Source organism: Saimiri boliviensis, chromosome 16, assembly GCF_048565385.1.
Source record: "Saimiri boliviensis isolate mSaiBol1 chromosome 16, mSaiBol1.pri, whole genome shotgun sequence".
Taxonomy (NCBI): Eukaryota; Metazoa; Chordata; class Mammalia; order Primates; family Cebidae; genus Saimiri; species Saimiri boliviensis.
The window spans coordinates 36,398,825-36,424,135 of NC_133464.1; the positions used below are offsets into that span (position 1 = coordinate 36,398,825).

Genomic DNA, 25,311 nt, shown 5'->3' on the forward strand with positions numbered 1-25,311 from the left:
TTACGTGGCCAAAAACATGTGAAAAAAATGTTCATCATCACTGCTCATTAGAGAAATGCAAATCAAAACCACACTGAGATACCATCTCACGCCAGTGAAAATGGTGATCATTAAAAAATCTAGAGACAACAGATGCCGGAGAGGATGTGAAGAAATAGGAACACTTTTACACTGTTGGTAGGAGTGTAAATTAGTACAACCACTGTGGAAGACAGTCTAGTGATTCCTCAAGGATCTAGAAGTAGAAATACCATTTGACCCAGCAATCCCATTACTGGGTGTATGTCCAAATGATTATCAATCATTCTATTATAAAGACACACGTACATGTATTTTCACTGTGGCATAGTTTACAAAAGCAAAGACTTGGAACCAACCCAAATGCCCATCAATGATAGACTGGATAAAGAAAATATGGCACATATACACCATGGAATATCATGCAGTCATTAAAAAGGATGAGTTCATGTCCTTTGCAGGGACATGGATGAATCTGGAAACCATCATTCTCAGCAAACTGACACAAGAACAGAAAACCAAATACTGCATGTTCTTACTCATAGGTGGGTGTTGAAAAATGAAAACACATGGACACAGGGAGGGGAACATCACACACTGGGGTCTGTTGGGAGGCCAGGGGAGGGATAGCAGGGGCTGGGGAGAGTGGGGAGGGATAACATCACGAGAAATACCTAATGTAGGTGACAGAGGGATGAAGGCAGCAAACCACCATGGCATGTGTATACCTATGTAACAATCCTGCAAGATCTGCACATGTACCCCAGAACTTAAAAGTATAATAACTAAAAAAAAAAAAAAAAACCATGGCTTTTTCAATAACAGAAAGAAGAGATGGAGAACATGTATTTATAAAATTAAACTCAGCCAAGTGAAAAAGCCCTATCTGTACAAGAAAATATCTAGGAAAACATGTTGCTCTCATCCCAAAGATAAATAATTACATGAATGTTTCAAGAAAAGCATTCAGTATTTTTCTAAATCATCTAAACATGTCTTTCTCTATTGCCATTGCTCAAGGGATGTCCTCCATGTTTTTCCCACAGGTCCATATGCAAAAGGTAAATGTGTTGCCTTGACACCAAACCTAAATACACATGGTAGCTGAGGTAACTTGGATGAAGAACATAGCTCTAGCAAGGGGTGTAAGAAAGGAGTAATGGAAGACGGGGTGTGGAACACTGTAACTACTCAGCTTAAACCTTTACACAGAAATTTTTACTATATTTGAATTGCCTTGGTGTATCTACCTTATACAAAGCTCCTTCACAGAACCCACCTCAACCTGAACTGAATAAGTCAAAGAAAATTAGCACTCTTGACCACAGCTCATTTGGCCAAGGTGACTGTCTTCTTATGGAGCTCATCCACAGGCTAGCCAGTGACCTGTGATATCAGCAGCCTTCAAAGAAAAAGTAGCCTAACCCGTTCAGATTCCTCTTTGGGAACCTCAACTAAGAGACACTAAAGAAACTGTGCTAGAAATGCGGAAAACTGGGTGAAGGGTACAGAGGACCTTTTTGTACTGTTTTTTGCAATTTCCTATAAATTTTTATTTATTTCAAAGCAAAAAGTTGTTTGGTTTTTTTACATCAAGTATCAACTAAAACATGTACCTATCTAGTAATTTCCTAGAGCTATATTCGGTATTTTTTCCTTTTGGCACAAAATACCAGAAACAAGGTGGCTTAAAACAACAAAGATATTCTGTCTTACGGTTCTGAATGCTAGAAGTCAAAAATCAAGGTGTTAGCAAAAGCCACACTCCCTATGAAATCTATAGTTTTCCAGCAATCTTAGGTGTTCTCTGGCCTGTAGAAGCATCACTCCAATACATGGCATTCTTCCTGTGTGTCTGTGTTTTCACAGGCCATCTTTTTATAAGGATATGAGTCATATTAGATTAGGGGCCCTCCTTACCCCAGTATGAGCTCCTTTTAACTAGTTATATCATATCCAACAACTCTATTCCCAAATAAGGTCACATTTTAAGGTACTGGGGTTTAGGACTTCAGTATATTTATTTTGGGAGAGAGGGACACAATTCAACCTATAGCACTATCCCATCAAAGATCCAATTCTAGAATCTATTATTTTTCACAATGGAAATCTTGTTCATTTCTTTAGTAAATCTTGGATCTCCTATATGTATCAGTCACTGTGCTAGATGCTGTGACTACAAAAATGATTAGTATGACAAGTCTGGCTCGGGTTATTCATCCTTTTTCTGTAAGTGTCAGCTAAGGTTTCTAACATCCTCCTTCTGAAGGAATTTTTAGAGGTCAGTCTTCATAGTCCCACTACAACTGCTCATAGGCATGCAACAAATGTCACAGACCACTGTAATGCTCTGTGGCACACTTATTATGTGGTGCTTTCTTGCTTGTTTGCTAATTTATTTGCCTGGACTCCCCTCCTTCACTAAAATGTAAAACTCTATGAGGTCACGGTTTGTGACTGTCTCTGTTCCTCTGATACATACCTATAAACTAGAAAAAACTTCAACCTAGGAGGCACTCAATTATTTGTTAAAAAAACATTCACTGACTATCTGCATATCAGACTATCTGTATATGATCCTTGTAGTCCTCATAACGACCCTCCCGGGTGCCTGCTGGAGCCCTAATTCATACTTGGAATTAAGGCTTTGAAAAGTTTCAATATAACTATCTTGACAAACAGGCATCAGAAGGAGTCAAATGAGGCATGATAACAACTTCAAACCAATTGGGCTTAGCCCAGTTCTGCAGCTGTGGTCACTTTTATGCTCCCACAGCCAATCAAAAATGCTCTGTGTCCTGTATTCAAAAAATATTCCTATTTAAAATACCGGAAATACAGTTCACTTTAATTTCTAAAGATAAAATCCCAACCAGATAGAATTTCTGATGCTTGAAATAGGAATACTTGGAGAGATCTTTGAATTTAAAAATAAAACACATTTGTGCTTTCATGTAATCATACAATCAGAAAACTGAATATAACCTCCACTGGCCAACAACAAACCACTACAATTCGAGCATTCCAAATATGCAGGGTGTGTGAGATCAAAGTCTAATTTGCTTTAAAATGCATGTAATTGATCCAAGAAATAACAATTTTAAATTAAAGCAATAAGCTATTTAATTCAAGCCATTTGAAAAAATATTTTCAATACTATTGAAACTTAATATTAAAAGTACATTATATAAAAATATTTTATGTCATTTTTAAATAAAGCTCATTTGTTTTATTAAACTGAACATTTCCTCCTAAAAAGACTTCAAGTATTAATTTTTTTCCATTTTATTCTTTAAATAAACCTCTTCTGACTCACTATATTACTAGTAGAAAATTGTGTGTGTGTGTGTGTGTGTGTGTGTGTGTAATTTCTTTAAACTAACACACACATACATATAATTTCTTTAACCTAACCAAATTTGAAACCAATAAAATTGTTAGGTCAGCTGTCTATTCATGATAGACATAGAACGGAGGCAACTTGGTAGGAGGGGAGGAATTAATATTGGAGCCCAACTGCTCTGGGAACTTTATATGCATTATGTTTTGAAGTAAAACTGTTAAAAACTTTTCATTCCTTCTCTCCTAGACAGATACGTTCTGAGAAACACTCTGCAGCCAACACCCAGATTTTAATGACATTGTCACAACTTCTGCAAATCTGCTAACTTTAAATACTCATGCCTTTAACATCTGTAAACACATGAACGGACAAACACAAGTTTCCTGAACGTATTATAAACAGCATGAATAGTCTAAAAATAGGAAGGTTTGTTTTCACATTCCAATTATTGGCTATCTTAAACTTCAGTGTTTTTTGGAGTTTATTTAGCTGACTCCTATCATCCTGTTGATTTTTAAGGATTTCTAACATTTTAAATATTATTCATCATTTGTATTTGATCGTAAATTATTTCCACAGACAGAGCCCCATACCGTTATTGTCCTCTGAAATGTTTTACCCCATCTGAATAGCTACCTTGGGATAGTGTGGGGTACATTTCATAGACAAATTCCTGATTTGAAAGCTAGAAAGAATCTACAGAACCATCACACCTATTTTATGGGTAATATTACTGTGGCAGTGACTTGTCCAGCCTCACACAGGACTTTGGTGGAAAATCTTTTACATAAAGCAACAGAGCTAGCAGGTTTTGACTAACTTGCAAATGCACTTAGGATCTGTGTGCTGGCTGAGGGTAACGCAAAAGCATCATGTGGCAGAAAAATAACCACCGGTGAACATCTCACAGTCTGGGGCACCCCTGCGGCAGCCAGCAAACAGCGCACATGGGGCTGAGCTTCAAACGATGGTGACCCTGAACAAATGTAATTTGTGGAAGAAATAAGCCAAGAAAGGAAACATATGAAGCCTGATGGCACACAAATCAAAATAAACAATTAAAAAATAAAAGCCTCCAGGCAATAGGGAAACAGAGAAAGGAACTACAGACATAAGGAGGACATCACCACACTTTGCTTGAACAAAAAGACTATAACCTACTTTCAACAGTAATTACAGATACAATAACCTGCCTATGCCCACCTCTTTACATTTCGAAGACAAACAAATTTAGTTGTGAAGAAAATTTACTACTTACCAGTCCTGCTATTGGTGTAGACAGTCTATTGATCTTCTTAATGATGCCAGGTTTAAGCTTATTAATCAAACTGAAAGTAAATAAATAACATATGCAATAATTAACAGATGCCAATATCATTTAGTGATTTTTTAGCATTCTCAAAAATAACACGTATCACTACTCCCTCCCCCATATGTGTTATACAGAGCCAACAGCCCATCAAAAATAAACAAGAAATCAAGTTGAGAGACAAAGAAAAACACCCCACACAATGGTGAGTGGTCCTCGCTATTCTATATTCTCCATGTGTGGACACAGACCTATTTCAATGTCCAAAGCCATCCTTCAAAGAGTTAGTTTCACATTTATTAAAGAAAGGTAATATTTGCTTATATTTCAGTTACCAGTTTAAGAATCTCTTCATCATAATTTTGTTCACTTCATCCAAAGAATACTATTTTCTACTAATAGTTTTCACCGATTTTTTTTTCTCAAACTGATAATTTTTAAAGGCAGCTTCAAAACCATATTATTTTGCCACATTTAAAAGATAAAGTGGACTCATACAAATAGTCAACTAACTTTTTGATAATTCATTCAAGCCCATAATTGATTGCTTTATTAGCATAGCAGAATGACTGGGCGAACATTAAATTAAATATACCAGAACACCCCAAATTAACTAAGTTACCTCAGAGTCTAGTACTTTAAACAGAACAAGTTTAAATTAAAATGAAAAATACTGCAAAGATATATATGTCTCCGTACTCTATAAAAAAGAAAATTGGCTTTGACAATCGAAACTTGAGGACAATTTTGCTTCCAAATCTAGATTATTATGAATTCTTTTTTTTATTGTTGATCAGTAACACTGTGCCAGGTCATGTAGAAATTCAATGCTCTAAAAATGTTTTTCTATTAATGTTAGCTTGGTTAATTAATCATTAATCACTGTCAAATAACACTACCTTGAAACTGATTTTCCTATTCAAAAACCCATCCACAAGAAACAATTTTTTACTCTGCAACAGAGCTCCAGAAAGAAGGCAAATAAAGGAGAAATCATTAAACATTCTGAATTTACGTGTCTCCTTGGCACAATGGGAAGCAGAAAAAAAGAAAATCTGAAGCCTGTGGAATGTCACTCCTTCAACATTCCAAAGACTTCTATATACACTTGAGCGTGCTAAAAATAAAAAAGACAAAAGTCTTGATGTAATAACCTATAGAATGTTGTTTGGCAGGATTCATAATTACAAAACAGTGGCTTATGAAGACATAGTTTGGTGAACAAAAGATGTTTTTCTGTTTTCATAGTTTCTACACACAAAGATCATTTGACAAGTTAGTCAATATAGTTAGTAATACCATCCTCTCGATAGAACAATAATTACTCCCTGGCACCTAATTTCTGATTTGTACCCAGAAAGCCAAGTAGAAAGGAAAGCTTTCTCCCTCATGTCCACATGATTTTTTTTCTTAATCACTAGCTGAGGAGGCAGAAAAGAATTCAGTAAGTTTATCAGAAATAATAATTCCTAATTAATTCTTCTAGTTGTTTCCTATGAACAAGGTATTTCTCTATTTCCATTACTGGTGGCATTCTTGCAATGCATAGAACTAATAACTGCAGTATTTTATTGAATGGGAACATAATTCTGGCAAGTATAAATCAAGAAACGATTTGCAGTTTGTGACCACTACCTTGGCACTGACTTTCTTATAATAACTTGTATTTTGAAGTTTAATCTTTAAATGACATAAATTGGAGGCCATTATGAGCCGGGGCAACATATAAAATGCCAGGAAAGTCTGGCTGGAGAAAGAGTGTCATAAATTTCTGCTCCACCTATTTGAGTCACTGGTGACTTTGACCAGGTCATTCAGTTTACTTGTTTATATCACGTATCATTTTTATGTTACAGGTTTTGTAAGAGAAAGTATGTTTCTAAAAATACAGTTTCTGGAATTAGAATTAATGTTATCACCTACTCTCAATTTAGTCAGCCAAGGAAAGTAGAAGATACAGCTAAAAGAAATAGAAAAGATAAATGATGTCTCCCAGTAATAAGTTAATTAACTCCTAACCTCATCAGAAGGTTCCAAAGCTATTGCTTAGAAGCAAAATACGCACATGGATTAGCATTCCTTTTCCACCCTAAACCTTCAAGCACATATGCAAACACGGAAATAACCATGAGGAAAAAACAACACTCTGAATAACACACAAACTAGCCTCTAAAATGTTGAGTCACTGGAGGAAAATGCTATATTATTTTGTTAGTAGTTACAATGGTCATCTATTCTAAACACTACAAGCTGGAGAAAAGACACATGTAGTCTTGGCAAATACTGAACATCCAATTAAATTATGAATCATCAAAAATTATTTTCATATACAATTAAAGGAAAACCTTTTAGAATATTTCTTCTAAGGAGAAAAACAGTGAGTCTTACAAAACCTAAACCTCTGTGAAATTGAAGTGTGCCTAGAGAAATAGGGGCATAATCTTATGTCAAATCAAAAACAAGTGCTGTCTATGGAAATACTCTTTTCTACAAGTAGAACTTCTTTGCATAATAAGCATTCTTCAATCACACATATGGAATTCCTAAGGTAACACTGGCTTCAGGTAATTGACTCGATTCGAGATTCAGGTAACATAATAACCTTCCAGATACCTCTGTGTAGTAGGATCTAGAATCAGTCAAAGAGCCGTTTTATCTGTTTGTTTCCCCTTGCTCCAGCTCTCTAGCCCTAGGTAGAATTCTCTCTGCCTTCCTCAGGCCAGAGCCTGAGCCTGGTTATGTGCTTGGTTAGTGCATCAGAGGCTTGCTCTTTTGGTAGGATTAAAACCAGAAGAAAGCACCCAGTAATCTGACACCTCCCAAGGCAGAGCATTCACAGGTAAAGCCAGCAACTTCTCTCCTCCCTCAGATCACCCCTTGCTAGGATCGGAATGTTCACATTCTTCCCAAAACTGATACCTTGAAATCCTAACCTTAAAAGTAACAGTATTAGGAGGGCGAGCCCCTGGGACATGATTAGTCATGAGAGTAGAACCCTCCCGAATGGGATTAGGTCCCTTATAAAAGAGGCTCCTGAAAGCTGCCTTGGCCCTTCCACCACATGAAATTACAGTGAGAAGTCTGTCTATGAAGGAAGCAGGTCCCCACCATATGCCACATATGCCAGTGCCTTGATCTTAGACTTTCCAGCCTCCAGAACTGTGATAAATAAATGACTATTGTTTATAAACTTCCTGATTTATGGTATCATGATATCACAGCTCCCCACACAAAGGTATCTCTCAAGTCGCCTCCTTGCTTTTCTTCTCACTCCCCTCCTTCAGCCTCAAACACATTGTCCACTCCCTTCAAAGGAGTTGCACAATGACAGATACTAGAGAGTTGGCTCTGTTCAAAAGCCTTGTCAGTAAATACAACCCAACTTTAAATATAACTCAGAGAGGAAATTCAGAAAACTGTACATAAAGCCCTATATAACGTCTGGCTCAGTTATAAAAGTTTTAGTGAGAACCAGAATTTGATGCTCTGTTTCTATTAGTGTCCAGAAACTAGTTTTAAATGCTAAATTTCATTTTTTCCTTTATCAGAAAGATTTTTCAGCTGAGGTACAAAATTTATGGACACCTTTTGAGCTCCTATTTCCAAAGATTTTCAAAATGAGTAAGAAAGATGACTTTGAATAACATACACTGAATGAACTTTTTAACCTGTGAATTATTGTACTGTCATTCACACATACATATTTCTAATATCTTTTCCATATGCATTTTCTAAATATCTCCTATTATCAAACTTCTATTAATGACTAAATTTTTTAAAGATATAATAAAGATAATACATTTTGTTCACCAATTAAAGAGCAATGATGTCTGCTTTTTTAATTTTTTATTTTTTATTTCAGTACATTTTTGGGAAACAGATGGTGTTTGGTTACATAAGTAAGTTCTTTGGTAGTGATTTCTGAGATATGGGTGCACCCATCACTGGAGGACTGGACACTGTACCCAGTGTGTAGGCCTTCATCCCTCACTACCCCCGAACTCTTCCCCCGAGTCCCCAAAGTCCAATACATTATTCTTATGCTTTTGCATCCTCATAGCTTAGCTCCCACTTATGTTGAGAACATACGATGTTTGGTTTTCCATTCCCGAGTTACCTCACTTAGAATAATGGTCTCCCATCCCGTCCAGGTTGCTGCAAATGCCATTATTTTGTTCCTTTTTATGGTTGAGTGGTAGTTCATGGCATATATATTTATACCATATCTTCTTTATCCTATCACTGATTGATGGGCATTTGGGCTAGTTCCATATTTTTGCAATTGCAAATTGTGCTTCTATAAACACGGGTGTGCAAGTATCTTTTTCATATAATGACTTTTTTCCTCTGGTTAGATACCTAGTAATGGTAGATCTACCTTTAGTTCTTTCAGAATCTCCACACCGTTTTCCACAGTGGCTGTACTAGTTTACATTCCCATCAGCAGTGTAAAACTGTTCCCTTTACACTGCATCCACACCAACAACTATTTTTTCTTAATTTTTTTATTACGGTCATTCTTGCAGGAGTGAGGTGCTACTGCATTGTGGTTTTGATTTGTGTTTCCCTGATTATTAGAGATGTTGAGCATTTTTCCATATGCTTGTTGACCATTTGTATATCTTCTTTTGAGAATTATATATTCATGTCCCTAGCCCACTTTTTGATGGGATTGTTTTTCCTCTTGCTGATTTGTTTGAGTTCCTTGTAGATTCTGGATATTAGTCCTTTGTCAGATGTACGCATTGTGAAGATTTTCTTCCATTCTATGGGTTGTCTGTTTACTCTGCTGATTGTTTCTTTTGCTGTGCAGAAGATTTTTAGTTTAATTAAGTCCCATCTATTTATCTTTGTTTTTGTTGGATTTGCTTTTGGGTTTTTGGTCATGATGTCTTTGCCTAAGCCAATGTCTAGAAGAGTTTTTTCAATGTTATCTTCTAGAATCTTTATGGTCTCAGGTCTTTGATTTGAGTCTCTGATCCATCTTGAGTTGATTTTTCTATAAGGTGAAAGATGAGCATCCAGTTTCATTCTTCTACCTGTGGCTTACCAATTATCCCAGCACCATTTGTTGAATCATGTGTCCCTTCCCTACTTTACATTTTTGTTTGCTTTGTGGAAGAGCAGCAGTTGGCTCTAAGTACTTGGCTTTATTTCTGCATTCTCTATTCTGTTCTATTGGTCTTTGTGCCTATTTCACACAGGATTTTTGTTTTATCCACTATATGCATTAATGCATTTGCTTCCTTTTCCTCTAAACACAAATTCTGTTCCTTAAGCATTTTAATGTGTACTAAATATGGCACTATGCTGGGATCAGCAGCAGAGCAATCAGACAGTCCAGCTGCTAGAGGCACAGATGACCCTCTCCCCACAACAGCATCGCCTAGCACTTAGCAAAACACCTGGCATTTCACAGGTGCTTTACAAATATTTACTAAAATCCACTGCCTCGTTTTTAATGCAGAAATATTTCTGTGAAATATGAAGCACATGATTCAAAATCTCTATCTTCTTTATAAAGAAATTTTTTAATATTTTACCTCTGCTTTCAAATGCTAGAAATGTTTTTTGCTTTTAACAAAAACACTCCTCTCTAGTATTTTTTTGTTGTTACCAGACAAGCCAATCTTTGATATTCTCTTATTGCTAGTGTTGATCACAAAAGTAAGCCATCAGATATATTAACTTGGACTTGTTAGCTTAATTACATAAATGCCTTACTGAAATTTGAAATTAGTATTTTAATATTTTCAAATATTGCTAGTAAAATTGATGTAAGTTTAACTTCTAGAATTTCTATGGCAGTAATTTTGAATGCTGCTGAATTACCTACAACACACAGTAAAAGTTAACAGTAAATGTTAACATGGGAAAGTGTATGGAACAGCAATATCAGTACCAAAGTAATTTATAGTCATCACTTTCTTATGATGGAACTTTGTTTTACAGCCCTACTGTTCTGCTTGAAGCATCCTGAAGTGAGTCTAGCAAAGCTTGAGAAGTCTCAGAGCAGATACCTCTTATTCTGAGACCCTCAGTAATTATAGTACTAATGGGTTTCACTGAGTAGTAGACAATTTCCCAATGTCACCACAAACGCAAAGGGCATTTAGACACAGACCTCACACCCTTCACAACAATGATCTCAAAGTGGATCACAAACCTAGATATAAAACCAAAAACTATTAAAACTACTAGAAGAAAACAGAGGAGGAAATCTAGAGACTTTAGGTTTGACAATGACTTGTTAGCTATGACATCAAAAGCACAAATTCATAAAAGAAATAATTGATACAGTGGACATCATTAAAATTAAAAATATCTGCTTTGTAAAAGACATGTCAAAGGAATAAAAAGACAATCCACAGACTGAGAGAAAACATTTGTTAAAGACTAATCTGAAAAAGGACTCTTATCTAAAACATACAAGGAAGTCTTAAAAAGTCAACAATGAGAAAATCTAATTTAAAATGATTAAAAATCTGATTTAATGAGAAAATCTGATTAAAAAATGGGCCAAAGACCCTAACAGACACCTCACTGAGGAAGACATGAAGATGACAAATAATCACATGAAAAGATGCTCCACACTGATACATCATCAGGGACATGCAAATTAAAACAACAATGAGATACCACTACACATTTATTAGAATGATCAAAAGTCAGAACCCAGACAACATCAAATGTTCACAAGGATGTGGCAGGAGAACTCTCATTCTCTGCGGGTAAAAATGCAAAATGGTACAGACATTTTGAAAGAAAGTTTGGCAGTTTCTTACACAACGAAACATACTCTTATCATATGATCCAACAATCATGTTCCTTGATGTTTACCAAAAGGAGCTAAAAATGTACATTTACACAAAAGCTTGCACATGGATTGTATTAGTCTGTTCTCATGCTGCTGTAAAGAACTACCTGAGACTAGATAATTTATGAAGAAAAGAGGTTTAATTAACTCACAATTCCTCAGGCTTAACAGGAAGCATGACTGAGAGGCCTCAGGAAATTTACAACCGCAGTGGGAGGCAAAGGGGAAGCAAGCCCGTCTTACCATTGCAGAGAAGGAGAGACAGCAAGCGAAGGGGGAAGTACAACACACTTTTAAACCATCAGGTCTTGTGAGAACTCACTACCAAGAGAACAGCATGGGGGAAATCCGCCCCCATGATCTAATCACCTTCCACCAGGTCTCCTCTCCCCCAACACTGGGAATTACAATTGGACATGAGATTTCCATGGGACACAGGGCCAAACTATATCATGGATGTTTACAGCAATTTTATTCATAATTGCCAAAACTGGGAAGCAACCAATATGGCCTTCATTTGATGAATGAATAAACAAACTCTGGAACATCCAGACTGCGGAATGTTATTCAGCACTAAAGAGAAATGAGCTATCAAACCATAAAAAGACATGGAAGAAAGTACATATGATTCAGTGAAAGAAGCCAACCGGAAAAGGCTATGCCCTGTATGATTCCAAGTACGTGACATTCTGGAAAAGGCAAAACCATAAAGACAGTAAAGATCAATGGTTGCCAGGGGTTAGAAGTAATGGAGGGATGAACGGGAGTAGCACAGAGGATTTCTATAGCAATGAAACAACTCTGTGATACTATAATGATGGGTGCATGTCATTACACATTTAACCAAAACCACAGCACATACAACACCAAGAATGAACCCTAATGTAAATCATGGACTCCGGGTGATGATGCTGTGTCAAGGTAAGTCCACCACTGTTAACCAATGTACCCCTCTGGTGGGGATGGTGCTGATGGGGAAGGCTGTGTATGTGTGGAGGCATGGAGAGCATGGGATCTTTCTGTACCTTCCCCTCAGTTTTTCTGTGAACACAAAACTGTTCTATTAAAAAGTCTTCAAAACAAAAACAACAGAAAGCAAAAGGAATCTGGCTTCCTGTACTATCTAACTATGAAGTAATGTTACTAAATTCCTCTCAATCCTTCAGGTAAATGAGAGTGATGTATCAGTCTCTCTCCGTGATTTCAACCTTCAACTTTGAGGCCACAATATTTGAGAAAAAAAAAAAAAAAAAACTTCTGCAAAACTTGAAATGAGTCTTTAGAGTGTGTCTATCATAACTGAAGTGAATTTTTAAGTTGATATTTGCCAAGCTGACTTTTAACTTGATATACTCTTTCTTTGAAAAAAAAAAAAAGTCATGTTTTTGCTAGGTATAGGTATTACATCACAGGTGAAATGAACCGTGATGCTTAAACAGAAGGCATGCAGATCTCAACCATAAAATACTGCCACAAAGAGAAAGCACACTAACATTTTTACATTCATTTTTATGAACTTGAACCCTTGCACCATTGTTTGCCTATTGCTGGACTATCATGTAACATGGAAACTTCAAGGCTTATATTACTTGATAGTAATGAAAAAGTTTTCACAAAATTTCAAAAGGCTATAAAAACAGATCAGCGTAAATAAATAGCAATGGCATGCTGGAGCACTGAATGTAAGCAACTGTCCTCCTTAGGGAATTCAAACCAGAAACACCTCTAAGGAAAAAGGCCTTTCCCACTACTTGAAAGCCTCAGGGTTTCCCATGAAGCACTGAGCAGAAGCCCCAGGGACCTATCCATATCACCAGCACTCTATGTGTGGGTGGGGATCTCCAACTCCAGCAAAAAGATAGAGTTCTCTTGGCAGGAATGACAAGCGACAACGTTCTCTAACTTACCCAATGCCTTAAAATGATCATCTGAGTGTCCCACAGTAAACAGTAGTGTTCGTAAAAAAAACAATAAATATATATGTATATATATATGTGTGTATATATATATATATATCACTGAATATATGTTATATATCTTTAATAAAATATTACAGTATTTTTAGGCAGATAGTTGTGGTCGCATGGATAATACAAATAGAAACAGGATCTCTCATACCGATAGGGGTGAACATCTTGCTCCTGGTCTTTCCAAGCTGCAAGAAAGGGAAAAGACCTGGTGACAGTGTTCTTAATGTGAGCCATGTGTTCAAAAAGGCATCAACTTCTGATGCATGGCTGACTGTGGCAGAGACCTGGGATCATTCCAGGGATGGGAGGTATAGACTGACTAATCAGTGACACACCCAATCAGACTATCATCGAGCAAATCTCTCTTCATCAGAGAAAAAAGGGAGTGTTTTCATTTGAATATTTCCGAGATTGCCATCATAAGATGAGTAACTGGGAAATTACTGATATCATCAGCTGTTTACGTCTCAACCAAGTATGGTTAGAGAAGAGGAGTAATTCTGCTAGAACCCAGGGTAAAACAAGATCATGGACAGTGACGAAGTGACACATCTTTTACGTATTTTTTTTGAGATGGAGTCTTGCACTGTCGTATATTTTTAAAATATACGTAAGGCAGTCCACATGAACACCAAGAAATACGGAAGATAGAAGACAGATTAATGAACGCTACTAATAAAATTCATAGTACATTATAACAAGGACCTAAAATCATCTTATACACACATGTCAATCCTTTTATTAATTAGAAAAGTCAAAATATCAGACAGTGTTCCCATCTCACTGTTTAGGAAAGCCAAGAGAGACAACCATATACTTTCATCAAGGGAGTATTTTTAGCCCTCAACTCACAAGATCCCACAGTCAAACTAAATGACACTAAAATGACAGAAAGATACTAACTTCATTAGTCAGTCAGATTAAAAGGCAATGAACACACATAACCATCCTCATTACTCAAATGTATATCTTGTCTGAAACCTCAGTGCACACTTTATCCCCACTTTAGAGTATCTGAAATGTCAGTACACTTCCAATTGAGTGAAAGCTATAATAAGTTATTTGAACTTTTCACTTTGATATTTCAGAACACCAGTTCAAAAGGAAAGAGTACTACTAATGGATTTTTTAAAAACTGCTGAAATTACTGAATGAAATATTAAGAAAACTCTTTAATGCTGGTAATAAATGAGAATGCCTAGAGGCTTCTAATAGGCAACAAGCAGAACCTATATTTCACAAGAAATATGATTCTGGCAGTGAGCCACATAGAAGTCAGCCTTATCCTGTATGAAAATGAATTCAGGTTTTAAAAATATCCCAATCATATTTCAGCTAACACTTGGGGCTCTGTAGTGGGTAAAACATCCTGAAAGACAAATAGTTTACTATAGTTAGCATTAATTAAAAAGTCAGAGCTTGTAATACCAGACCTCTAAACAGCTGACCTTGTTTTCCTCTCAGGCATTATATATAAAACGCAGGTGGATAAGGCCACAAACAACGGTGCCTGCTTAACCATTTCATAGAGCAACCAGCCGGGCTTTCCTCAATTACAGATTTCACATGAAATCTACTTATCTGGACTTTTCATTTGTTAACACCACAGTTTTTAGATGAATGTGTCATCATTAACCAGGGACAATAAACAATGTGATTCACAATTTAGAGAAAGATTTTTTTAGTAAAGATATTATGGAGTACTTCGGTGTCCCACAGTAAATTACAATTGCTGATTACCATGGCTTAAGATTTACCTAAGCTACTTTTGGGAAACATTAAAGAATACTGGGTACTAAGAAATTGATTAGACTTATGTGGTAATGCGCAAAACTCTCAACTGGTGTTATTCCAATTAGAAAACAGTATTAGAATGAGCTTTGGAAGTCTGAGAATTAAAGTGACTCTTTTATAAAAAAAATATATATATATATATATATAACTCTAAACATTCATCCAAATGTTTGCTGTTGCCATTAAGGTAGAAATTACATATTTATTCTAACCTGTACTGCCTGTGCTCACAATAGCTTTTCATCAACTCTGAATATCTTCCCTGGTCACACTATGCTGATCTTTTCAGGCTCGGTATAGCTTTCGGAAATCACTTCCAATCATTCAGAGCCCAGCCTGGTGCATAAGTTGCATTTTAAATAAAAAACTGGGTATCACTATCAAACATGTTTAATGACCTATTTATGGGCTCAATGCCCCCAAAGTGGGATGCCTAAAACATTAAGAACATGAGTTCATTACTAGAAATATATAACCTGCAAAGTGACTTATTTGAAAAGATCACGTATTTGAGATACATGCTTTTGTAAATCTAAAAAGAAACCCTGTGCTTCATAGGCAAACTTCCTATAAAACCTACCCAATTCTTATTCAAACTTGTGGGGTGTATGGTTGATGGCTTTTCTTTACTGCAAACATCAAATAATAGCTAAGGTAGTTTGCAGGTCACATGCCTCTTTCTAATAGGCACTGTTTCCCCTCCATCTTCTAAACATTACTAGAATACATTTCAATCATACAGTTTCCAAATTAAGAGAAAATAACTTCCCATTAGTGACCAATTGCGCTACATGGTCTACTTACACTAGTTTAAACACTATTTGACTCACTGTCAAACTAATTTAAACACTATTCATATTCCCATGAATATGACACTGGAAGATGACAAGAAACACACTTTAAACTTTATTCCTGACCCTTATTCACGTGTCTGTCCTGCTATACATTAGGTGAAACCATATGAAACTGACATTTCAGTCAGTCACAAGTGGTTAAGTACCAGCAACTTCATATGGAACAAATTAATAATATCACCCTAAGACAAAGAAGTTTGAACACCTGCTAACAGCACTGACAAGATACTGTTATTTACATGCCCATCCTCTAGCAACAACTTGTATTAATACCAAGTTTGATAGTTTATAAAAACCTTAATATGTATACATACTGTTGAACTCAGCAACCCTGTGAATTAGGCATATCAAGTACCTTGATCTCCACTTTACAGGTGAGAAAATAGGTTCAAATGTTAAGTCACTTGGTCAATTGTTCAAAGATGTGAAGCGACTTATTCAAAGATCCAAAAGTAATGGAGCAAGAAATCTAACCTAGGCCCTTTGATTCCAGACCTTTCCTGCAAACAACTCCTTCAAAAGGATTTAAAAAAATCTCTAAGTACTAGTGCATACATTCTCACTGCTTAAATGTGGACAGATAGCATAAATGCCTGTGCAATAAGTGTCTAGATTGAAATAATTAAGTGCTTTCAAAAATGTGGGTGAGAAATTAAGTACATTCTTAGAATTTATTTGCTCACTTCTGCAACTTCTACCTTCACCCAGGATTTCACCGTTATGCCCCATAGGCCTGCCTTTCCCTTCTTCCCAAAGGTGGCAAACTTGGCTAACTGTACAATGCATCCATTGGGGAACAAAATATCACACTACAGATGCAATGTAGGTCTTATACCATCATTCATGGTTACTAGACTATTTTACTTCTTTGTAAGCAAAGTGTAGAGTATGGTTCTCAATGGTATCCATTAATTGAATGAATGGTCCTTAAATTGATTTTGATAATGACTTCACTTAAAGCTAAAAATAAAAATCTACCACTCCAGTCATCATGATTGATTGATGAAGAAAAGACTTTGTGTATTAAGTTCTAAACCAGGCAGTTCTACCCATTAGATTATTCAGACTAAGAGATCAATGGTAAAATGTTGTAAGGCTTCCTTATCAACCACCCACCCCCTACTGGCCCACCATGTAATGGAATCTTTCTTGTTTACTAATTAAAAATAATACATATGTTACCAGTGCTATCTGTAGCTACAGAGAGACTGATAACCCCTTCTTCCTACTGTCTCCTACTGTGAGGTATCAATTTGCAGGGATCAAATCTCACCTGTGAGCAAGAACACATTTCTGTGACTATGGTGGCCTTGGGAGGAGCCAAACCCCTCATCACCCCCCTCAAACACACACACACACACACACACACACACACACACACACACATTTTTGCCTTTGAAGTATTTTTAAAATATTTTAAATACTTACTCACACAGCAGAACACCGTTTTCTAGAGAGGCTCGAAAATCTTTTGTTTCAAAATTCTTCTCTGTTACTGCCTGAAAGATAGATTTGGGTATTAATTTTCTCTTAAGCAGGGATAACACACAAGTCAAATTCAGCATTAGATTAATTAATATGCATTTAATGTTATATGTGAAGGATTAAACTGTTAGATCCTATAATCTGTTCCTTAAAGGACTATGCACTGTTTGTTTTATGTCAAAAAGAGAGAGGTTAACCATTTTAGTATGCCAAGTATATACAGGAAAAAAATACAACGAGGGTTTTTGGTAATATAATCATTTTATTGGATGATACACAAAAGGTAAGAGCTCAATTAAATTTCCAACATATATTTTTATATTTTTAAAAAAACTATGGATGATCTATACTACTAAGAGTGAATAAAAACAGTTTAAGATATAAATTCAAAATACCAACTATACTGAATACACATATCATTAATTTCAATTCCATGTCTATATTCCTCAAGTTTTGTTACAAAGCTAAATAACAGAGGGCATGATTCTTTTTAAACTTATTTATGAAACGGCCCTAATTGATGCACAGAGCCATTTATGGAGACACACTAGGGAGAAGACTATTAAATCCTGGTGCAGAGAGAGAGGTGAAACGGTGAATATTTTAAACAGGCAATTCCCAACTTAAGAAATTACATCGTTTTAGTGACACCTTACACTAAAATTAATTTCAGATGGATTAAAGACTTAAACATAAGACCTAGCACCATAAAAATCCTAGAAGAAAAACTAAGCAAAACCATTCAGGACATAGGCATAGGCAAGGATTTCATGACTAAAACACCAAATGCATTGGCAACAAAAGCCAAAATAGACAAATGGGACCTAATCAAAGCCCACAGCTTCTGCACAGCAAAGGAAACCATCATTAGAGTGAACTGGCAACCAACAGAATGGGAAAAAAATTTTTGCAGTCTACCCATCTGACAAAGGACTTATATCCAAAATCTACAAAGAATTAAAACAGATTTACCAGAAAAAAAAAAAGAAACCCATTCAAAAGTGGGCAAAGGATATGAACAGGCACGTCTCAAAAGAAGACAAATATGAGGCCAACAAAAATATGAAAAAATGCTCAACATCAATGGTCATTAGAGAAATGCTAATCAAAACCACACTGAGATACCATCTCACACCAGTTACAATGGCAATCATCAAAAAATCTGCAGACAACAGATGCTGAAAAGGATGTGGAGAAATAGGAACACTTTTACTCTGTTGGTAGGAGTGTAAATTAGTTCAACCATTGTGGAAGACAGCGTGGCGATTCCTCAAGGACCTAGAAACAGAAATTCCATTTGACCCAGTATTCCCATTACTGGGTATATATCCAAAGGATTATAAATTGTTCTATTATAAGGACACATGCATACGAATGTTCATTGCGGCACTGTTTACAATAGCAAAGACTTGGAACCAACCCAAATGCCCATCGATGATAGGATGGACAGGGAAAACATGGCACATATACACCATGGAATACTATGCAGCCATGAAAAAAAATGAGTTCGTGTCCTCTGCAGGGTCATAGATGAACCTGGAAACCATCATTCTCAGCAAACTGACACAGGAACAGAGAATCAAGCACTGCATGTTCTCACTCACAGGTGGGTGTTGAACAATCAGAACATACGGACACAGGGAGGGGAGCATCACACACTGGGGCCTGTGGGCAGGGACTAGAGGAGGGACAGTGGGGGGTGGGGAGTTGGGGAGGGATAGCATGGGAGAAATGCCAGGTATAGGTGACAGGGATGGAGGCAGCAAACCACATTGCCATATATGTACCTATGCAACAACCTTGCAAGTTCTCTACATGTACCCCAGAACCTAAAATGCAATAAAATACATATTTAAAAAAAAAAAGATCAAGGAAAGAGGCTGATTCCCCACAGTGGATCCTTCCTCTTGAGGACTGCCTCACGTTTAGTCCTGCCAATGTTCATTGCATTTCAATAACTTCAAACAGTTTATTGTGCATGTTTTCCAGCTTTTATTGTTTTTACCAGGAAGTTAGTCTACTACTACTGACTCTATCACGGTTAGAAACGTTGTTCTCTCCCCCTTCCCCAAACCTCCCTAGCATTTCTCTCTTTATAGATGTTTATCATCAGTTACAGTCATTTGCCTCCTTCTGGGGCACTTTAACTGCATCTTCACACAGAGAGCAAAGATGGGATTCCTTCCTTTCAAATGACTTCTGATTTTTTTAAAAACTATTTAATTTAAGGAACCTATCAAAAAACACAGTCACAATTTGCATCCCAAGAATCACTAATATCTCTGTGTTCAGTGGGTAATACTATATTCTCCAGCCATGTTTACCGGGATGTTCCAGACCCTCCCCTTCTGAGAACACCAGAAATGCAGGCTAGGCATGTTAGCTTATGCCTATAATCCCAGTGCTTTGGGAGGATCACTTGAGGCCAGGAGTTCAAGACCTGCCTGGTTAACATGATAAAACCTCATATCTACTAAAAATACAAAAATTAGCCTAGCATGGTGGCATTCATCTGTAATCCAGCTACTCTGGAAGCTGAGGCAGGAGAATCACTTGAACCCAGGAGGTTGAGGTTGCAGTGAGCCAAGATCATGCCACTGCTCTCCAGCCTGGCTGACAGAGCAAGACCTTCTATGAGTAGAAGAGGGTGGCTTACCTGTGCTTCACCTGTTAAGAGCAGCCCAAAGAGGAATGAAAAATCTGAGGACTAGATTTCTATTGATCTTAACATAGAGGTAACAGCAGTACTTATAGCAGCTCTATCTACTGTGTGTACACTACCTGTCTATCAGGCGTGGGGTGAAGTATCTAAGACCCCATGGCTCCAAGGGAGGGCCCCATGTCAGCCTCATCTATGCCACCAGGGAGCTGGTTAAAAATGCACAGTCTGGCTAGGTGAGGTCGCTCACACCTGTAATCCCAGCACTTCGCCCGGCTGAGGCAAATGGATCACTTGAGGTCAGGAGTTTGAGACCAACCTGGTCAATGTGGTAAAACCCCATATCTACTAAAAATATAAAAACTAGCTGAGTGTGGTGGCACACACCTGTAATCCCAGCTCCTCAGGAGGCTGAGGCAGGAGAATTGCTTGAACCCGGGAGGTGGGGTTGCAGTGAGCCAAGATCACACCACTGCACTCCAGCCAGGGCGACAGAGTAAGACTTTGGGTGTTGAACAATGAGAACACGTGGACTCAGGGAGAGGAGCATCACACACTGCGGGCAGCTGGAGGGGGTAGGTTAGAGACAGCAGGGAGTGGGGAGGGAGGGGAGGGTGGGGAGGGACAACATGGGGAGAAATGCCAGATATAGTATGAACCTGAAGTGAAGGAAAGAAGGAAAGAAAGAAAGAAAGAAAGAAAGAAAGAAAGAAAGAAAGAAAGAAAGAAAGAAAGAAAGAAAGAAAGAAAGAGAAAGAAAGAAAGAAAGGAAAGAAAATAAAAGAAAAAGAAAAGAGAAAGAGTAAGGAAGGAAAGAAGGAAGGAAGGGAGGGAGGGGAAAAGAAAAGAGAAAAAAAGAAGAGAAGTACAAAGTCTCAGGCCCCACCCCAGACCTACTGAGTCAGGATCTGCTTTCTAGCCAGATCACTAGGTGATTCATGGGCAAACTAAAGTGTGAATGTTGGTCTGGACTCACTGTTTCATGACCTCTCACTTAAACAGTGGTCTAGGCTCCTCATTTTCACCCTCATAACAAGCCTATAGGGGAGATACTGTTGTCCTCTCACTCTAACAGGTGTGAAAACTGCCTCTTATGTTCCTCTCCTTCTCAAACCTTTCATCTCCGTGTGGCTGGCAGCACAGGAGCCAGATCCCAGACCCAGGTCTCTCCGACACCTGAGCTGCCGCACAAGGAAGTATGGCATTACGTTGCCTGCTGGCTCCTTCTACTCTCAGTGTCTGGCTGAAGTCCCATATAATAATCCATTGTCATTCAGGTCTTTTTTCAAATCATTAAAAGTTTCCTACCCTCTACAAAAAAAAAAAAAAAAAATGAAAAAAGAAATTACATAGGAAGGAGCACCCACAGTTACCACCACCAATAATGCTGGTGAAACCTTTAGAAAAATGTCTAGATTCTCTCTCTAAAGGGGAAGGTGGTTGGGTTAGAAAAGCAGATTCCACAGCGGAAACAGTAGCAGAGAAAGTGAAGGCAGAGTGGGAAAAAACTGCTCCAAGAACAACCCCCAAGTCCCAGCTCATGGGGAGGACAGGGACCAACAGCAGTGACAGTAGCTGTCCTGGAGATGTAGCTGCCACCTAAGAGCAGGAGTAGTCCTTGCTTCACCGGTCGCTTCAGAAAGAAATACATTTCTGGAATCCTGAACTGGAAAGTCCCTAATCTTAACCTTAAATCCCAAGTGGACTCCAGGGCTCAATGAAGGGACTGTCACCACCACCACCACCACCCCCACAAGCTGTCCTCATGCTGCCAGCTTCACAGTCCACTTAGAATCCCTGAGTGTCTTCATTCTGCAACCCTGCTGCAGCTAGGCATGATATCTGTTAACTGACAAAATAATGGCTGTGTTTCTCACAAGCTGGTCTATACATCTGGACAGGAGCCTGGGCCAGGAGGTAACATGCTGAAACTCAGAAAAAGTAGATCCTTCCTATACTTGGCATTAAACTACAGAAGGGCTGCACTGTTGCTTTACTTAAACAAAGGCCGGTTGTCTGTTACAGCCACTACCTGAATACTGGTAGGAATTTACCAAAAGCACTTTTTTTAAAGGCAGGTAGCTCTTCCCTCAGGGAGACCACAGCCTCATATTTAAAACATAATGTTTAAAGCACAGTAAAACATACCCAAAGAGAATGGCGTATTCTTCTGAAAATAACTCTGAGAGGACCCTGGATTATCCCAAACAACCTGTGCAACACAAACTGTTTTGAATTTGCCCCAAATTATTCCAGAACAAACTCAAGGGGAGTGCAGATCTCAACCACAGAAAACGGTGCAATGTGTCGTTCCTCTGAAAACTCCTATGCAAAGCCAAAAGCATGAAAAAGACCCAGAAATACCCAACGCAGATGTTAAAGTCCTTTCTCTCTAGTCATAGCAAAGCTCCTCAGAGCCACTGACACTTACGAAAATCTGGCAGTTACTTTCCCAAATCAATATAGATCGGAAGCAGTGACTGAGAAGAAAGAAAGGCTGTGTCCTACAGAGACCGGATAGCAGTGAAGAATGACAGTCAACAGCAGTGGGTGGGCCAAGCAAGGGGCAGCGTGTAGCAAGCGGCAAATGGAAAGAAAAAGAACTGGGGCCGGGCGTGGTGGCTCACACCTGTAAACCCAGCACTTTGGGAGGCCGAGGTGGGTGGATCACCTGAGGTTGAGAGTTCCAGACCAGCCTGACCAACATGGAGAAACCCCATCTCTACTAAAAATGCAAAATTAGCCTGGAGAGGTGGCACAGGCCTGTAATCCCAGCTACTCAGGAGGCTGAAGCAGGAGGATCACTTGAACCCGGGAGGTGGAGGTTTCGGTGAGCCGAGATTGCACCACTGCACTCCAGCCTGGGCAACAAGAGCAAGACTCTGTCTCAAAAAACAAACAAAAAAGAACTGAATTCTGACAAAAGTCAGTTCAAATTCCATGTTCACTACCTAATAACTGTGTTATCTTAAGCAAGTACATAACCTCTCAGCACCCCAGTCTGCTCATCTGAAGCAGGGAAAGTATCACCTGCTTATTAGTTTGTAGTGGCTGAAATGTACAGTCAAGTTCCTGAGGGTGGTTAGACAGTACATGCCAAACCTCATTAAGTGCATGGACCTGAAGTTACCACTCTGACAATACTCCAATAATTCATCCTCAGAAACACACCTCTGCATCATATAGGTATGGCTGAGTTGCCTATATTTAGAATATCTTTTAATAAAGTGGGGAAAAATGGAATATTCGAAGCTATTCAGAAAACCTAACTATCCAGAATGGTTCATCTTACCCAAAAAGACAATAGAAAGGTAAGATCATGTGTATTAGAATTCAGACCCCCTCATATATCCAAATATTGATGTACTCTTAGATACTTTCCAAAATCTAAATAATGATGATAAAAGACCAGATTTCATTTATACTGTATTGTTTTAAAGACAGTATAAAAACTAAACAAAGGTTTTAAATAATAGCTTATATTTTAAGGACATGGCATTCTGGCATGCTCTGTACACCGCTGAATATAAAATGATATCACAATTCTAGAAGGTAATTTGTGATATGCAACACAAGTCTTAAATATGCATATTCTCCTGGGTGCACGATCTAGGAATTTATACCAGGACAACAGGACAAGCATACAAAACAGAACTGTTCCACAGCATTCCACAGAATAAACAGCAACAATTACAAATCCCGAGTGCCCAGCAATAAGAAATTGATTACATTGTGATATAGACATAAAACAGAAAACTACATGAAATTTAAATTCATGTCATAAAAGTGGATTTATTAATTGCAAAGAATACTTATTAAAAAGAAATTTATAAACAAATATATGGAGTATAATCCCAATTTCTGTAACTCTGTAAGAATATATCAGAAGTTAACATGGAATAAATATACTAACAGTAATTATTTCTAAGTTGTACAATGGTACCTATTTTTAACATTATTGTTTGCTTATCTATATTCTTTAAAGAGTACAAGTGTTTGTGTATAACAGATATATAAATCCATTAATATAAAAGAACAACATTCAAAAGAAGTCAAAACCAATCGGATTTAGGTCAATATCCTACATCTTCTGTACCTAAAAGAACAAATAATAGAAGAAGCAGACACCAGTTTTTGTGCTAGGTAATTTTTCTCATTATCTCTGCAATCTACACAACCCTCAAATTTAGAAATTCTTTTTATCTCCATTTCACCAGTACGAAATTCGAGGCTCAGAATGTTTAACTTTCTAGAAAGTTACACAACCACCCACATGAAACAGGCACCAAAACCAACAGCATTTTATAAGTACTCACTCAGTAAAAGAGTAACTCAATTACATTAGACCCTAAAGTATTTTCAGGCTAAAAAATTAAATTATCCTCAATCTATTTAGATATTTTTAAATTAGGGTATTTTACCATACAATATGCCTTCAAAAATAATCCCCCTCTGTTAAGGACATATAAGGTAGATCAGTAAATAAAAATGTTCAATTGATCTTTTTTCCAAGTTTCCTGGATAAAAAGATGTGTTAATACATTGTGACTGTGTCTGTGTATGGATATAGGTGTGAGAGAGACAGAGAAAGGAATAAAAATATGATACTCTAAACTTCAATATAAGAGAAATTCCTTTAAATGCTTTAACAGTTTTGTGGACATTTTCATGAACATTAGAAAGCATTCATACTGCACATACTAGCTACTCCACCTCAGTAGCTCAAAAAATCTGGTTACGTTTTTAATTAGCAACTCCTATCCCATGCCATTGTAAATTCACCTAACACTCTTCCTAAAACAAAACAAAACAAAAAAAGTTTATGAGTTCAAAACCAGAAAAGAAAGCACAGTTTCATAGCAGGAATGCTAGGTCTGCAGAGGCTGCCTCAGCTACTTACCTTAAGGTCACAACATTAAGTCAGTGGTGGCCTGCTGAGGCCACATACGGGCTGTGCAACTAGAACGCTTGTGTTTAAAGCCCTGCTCTGCCATTGTCTACCTGCAATTCTGAACAAGCTGTGTAACATCTTAGTTATCCCATGTGTGAAATACAGATTAAA

General features: G+C 37.5%; 1 protein-coding gene across 15 annotated transcripts in view; it reads right to left on the reverse strand.

Moving 5' to 3' along the window:
- LMO7 (LIM domain 7) overlaps positions 1-25,311 on the reverse strand; it is a 235,219-nt gene that overhangs the window by 131,056 nt on the left and 78,852 nt on the right. For all 15 annotated transcript variants that reach the window (XM_074387590.1, XM_074387591.1, XM_074387589.1 and 12 more), the window contains exons 2-3: positions 17,534-17,604; positions 4,620-4,689 (exon numbers count right to left, since the gene is read on the reverse strand). In XM_074387590.1, coding sequence (XP_074243691.1) covers positions 4,620-4,689; positions 17,534-17,604 — 141 coding nt within the window. The remainder of the gene's footprint in view (positions 1-4,619; positions 4,690-17,533; positions 17,605-25,311) is intronic.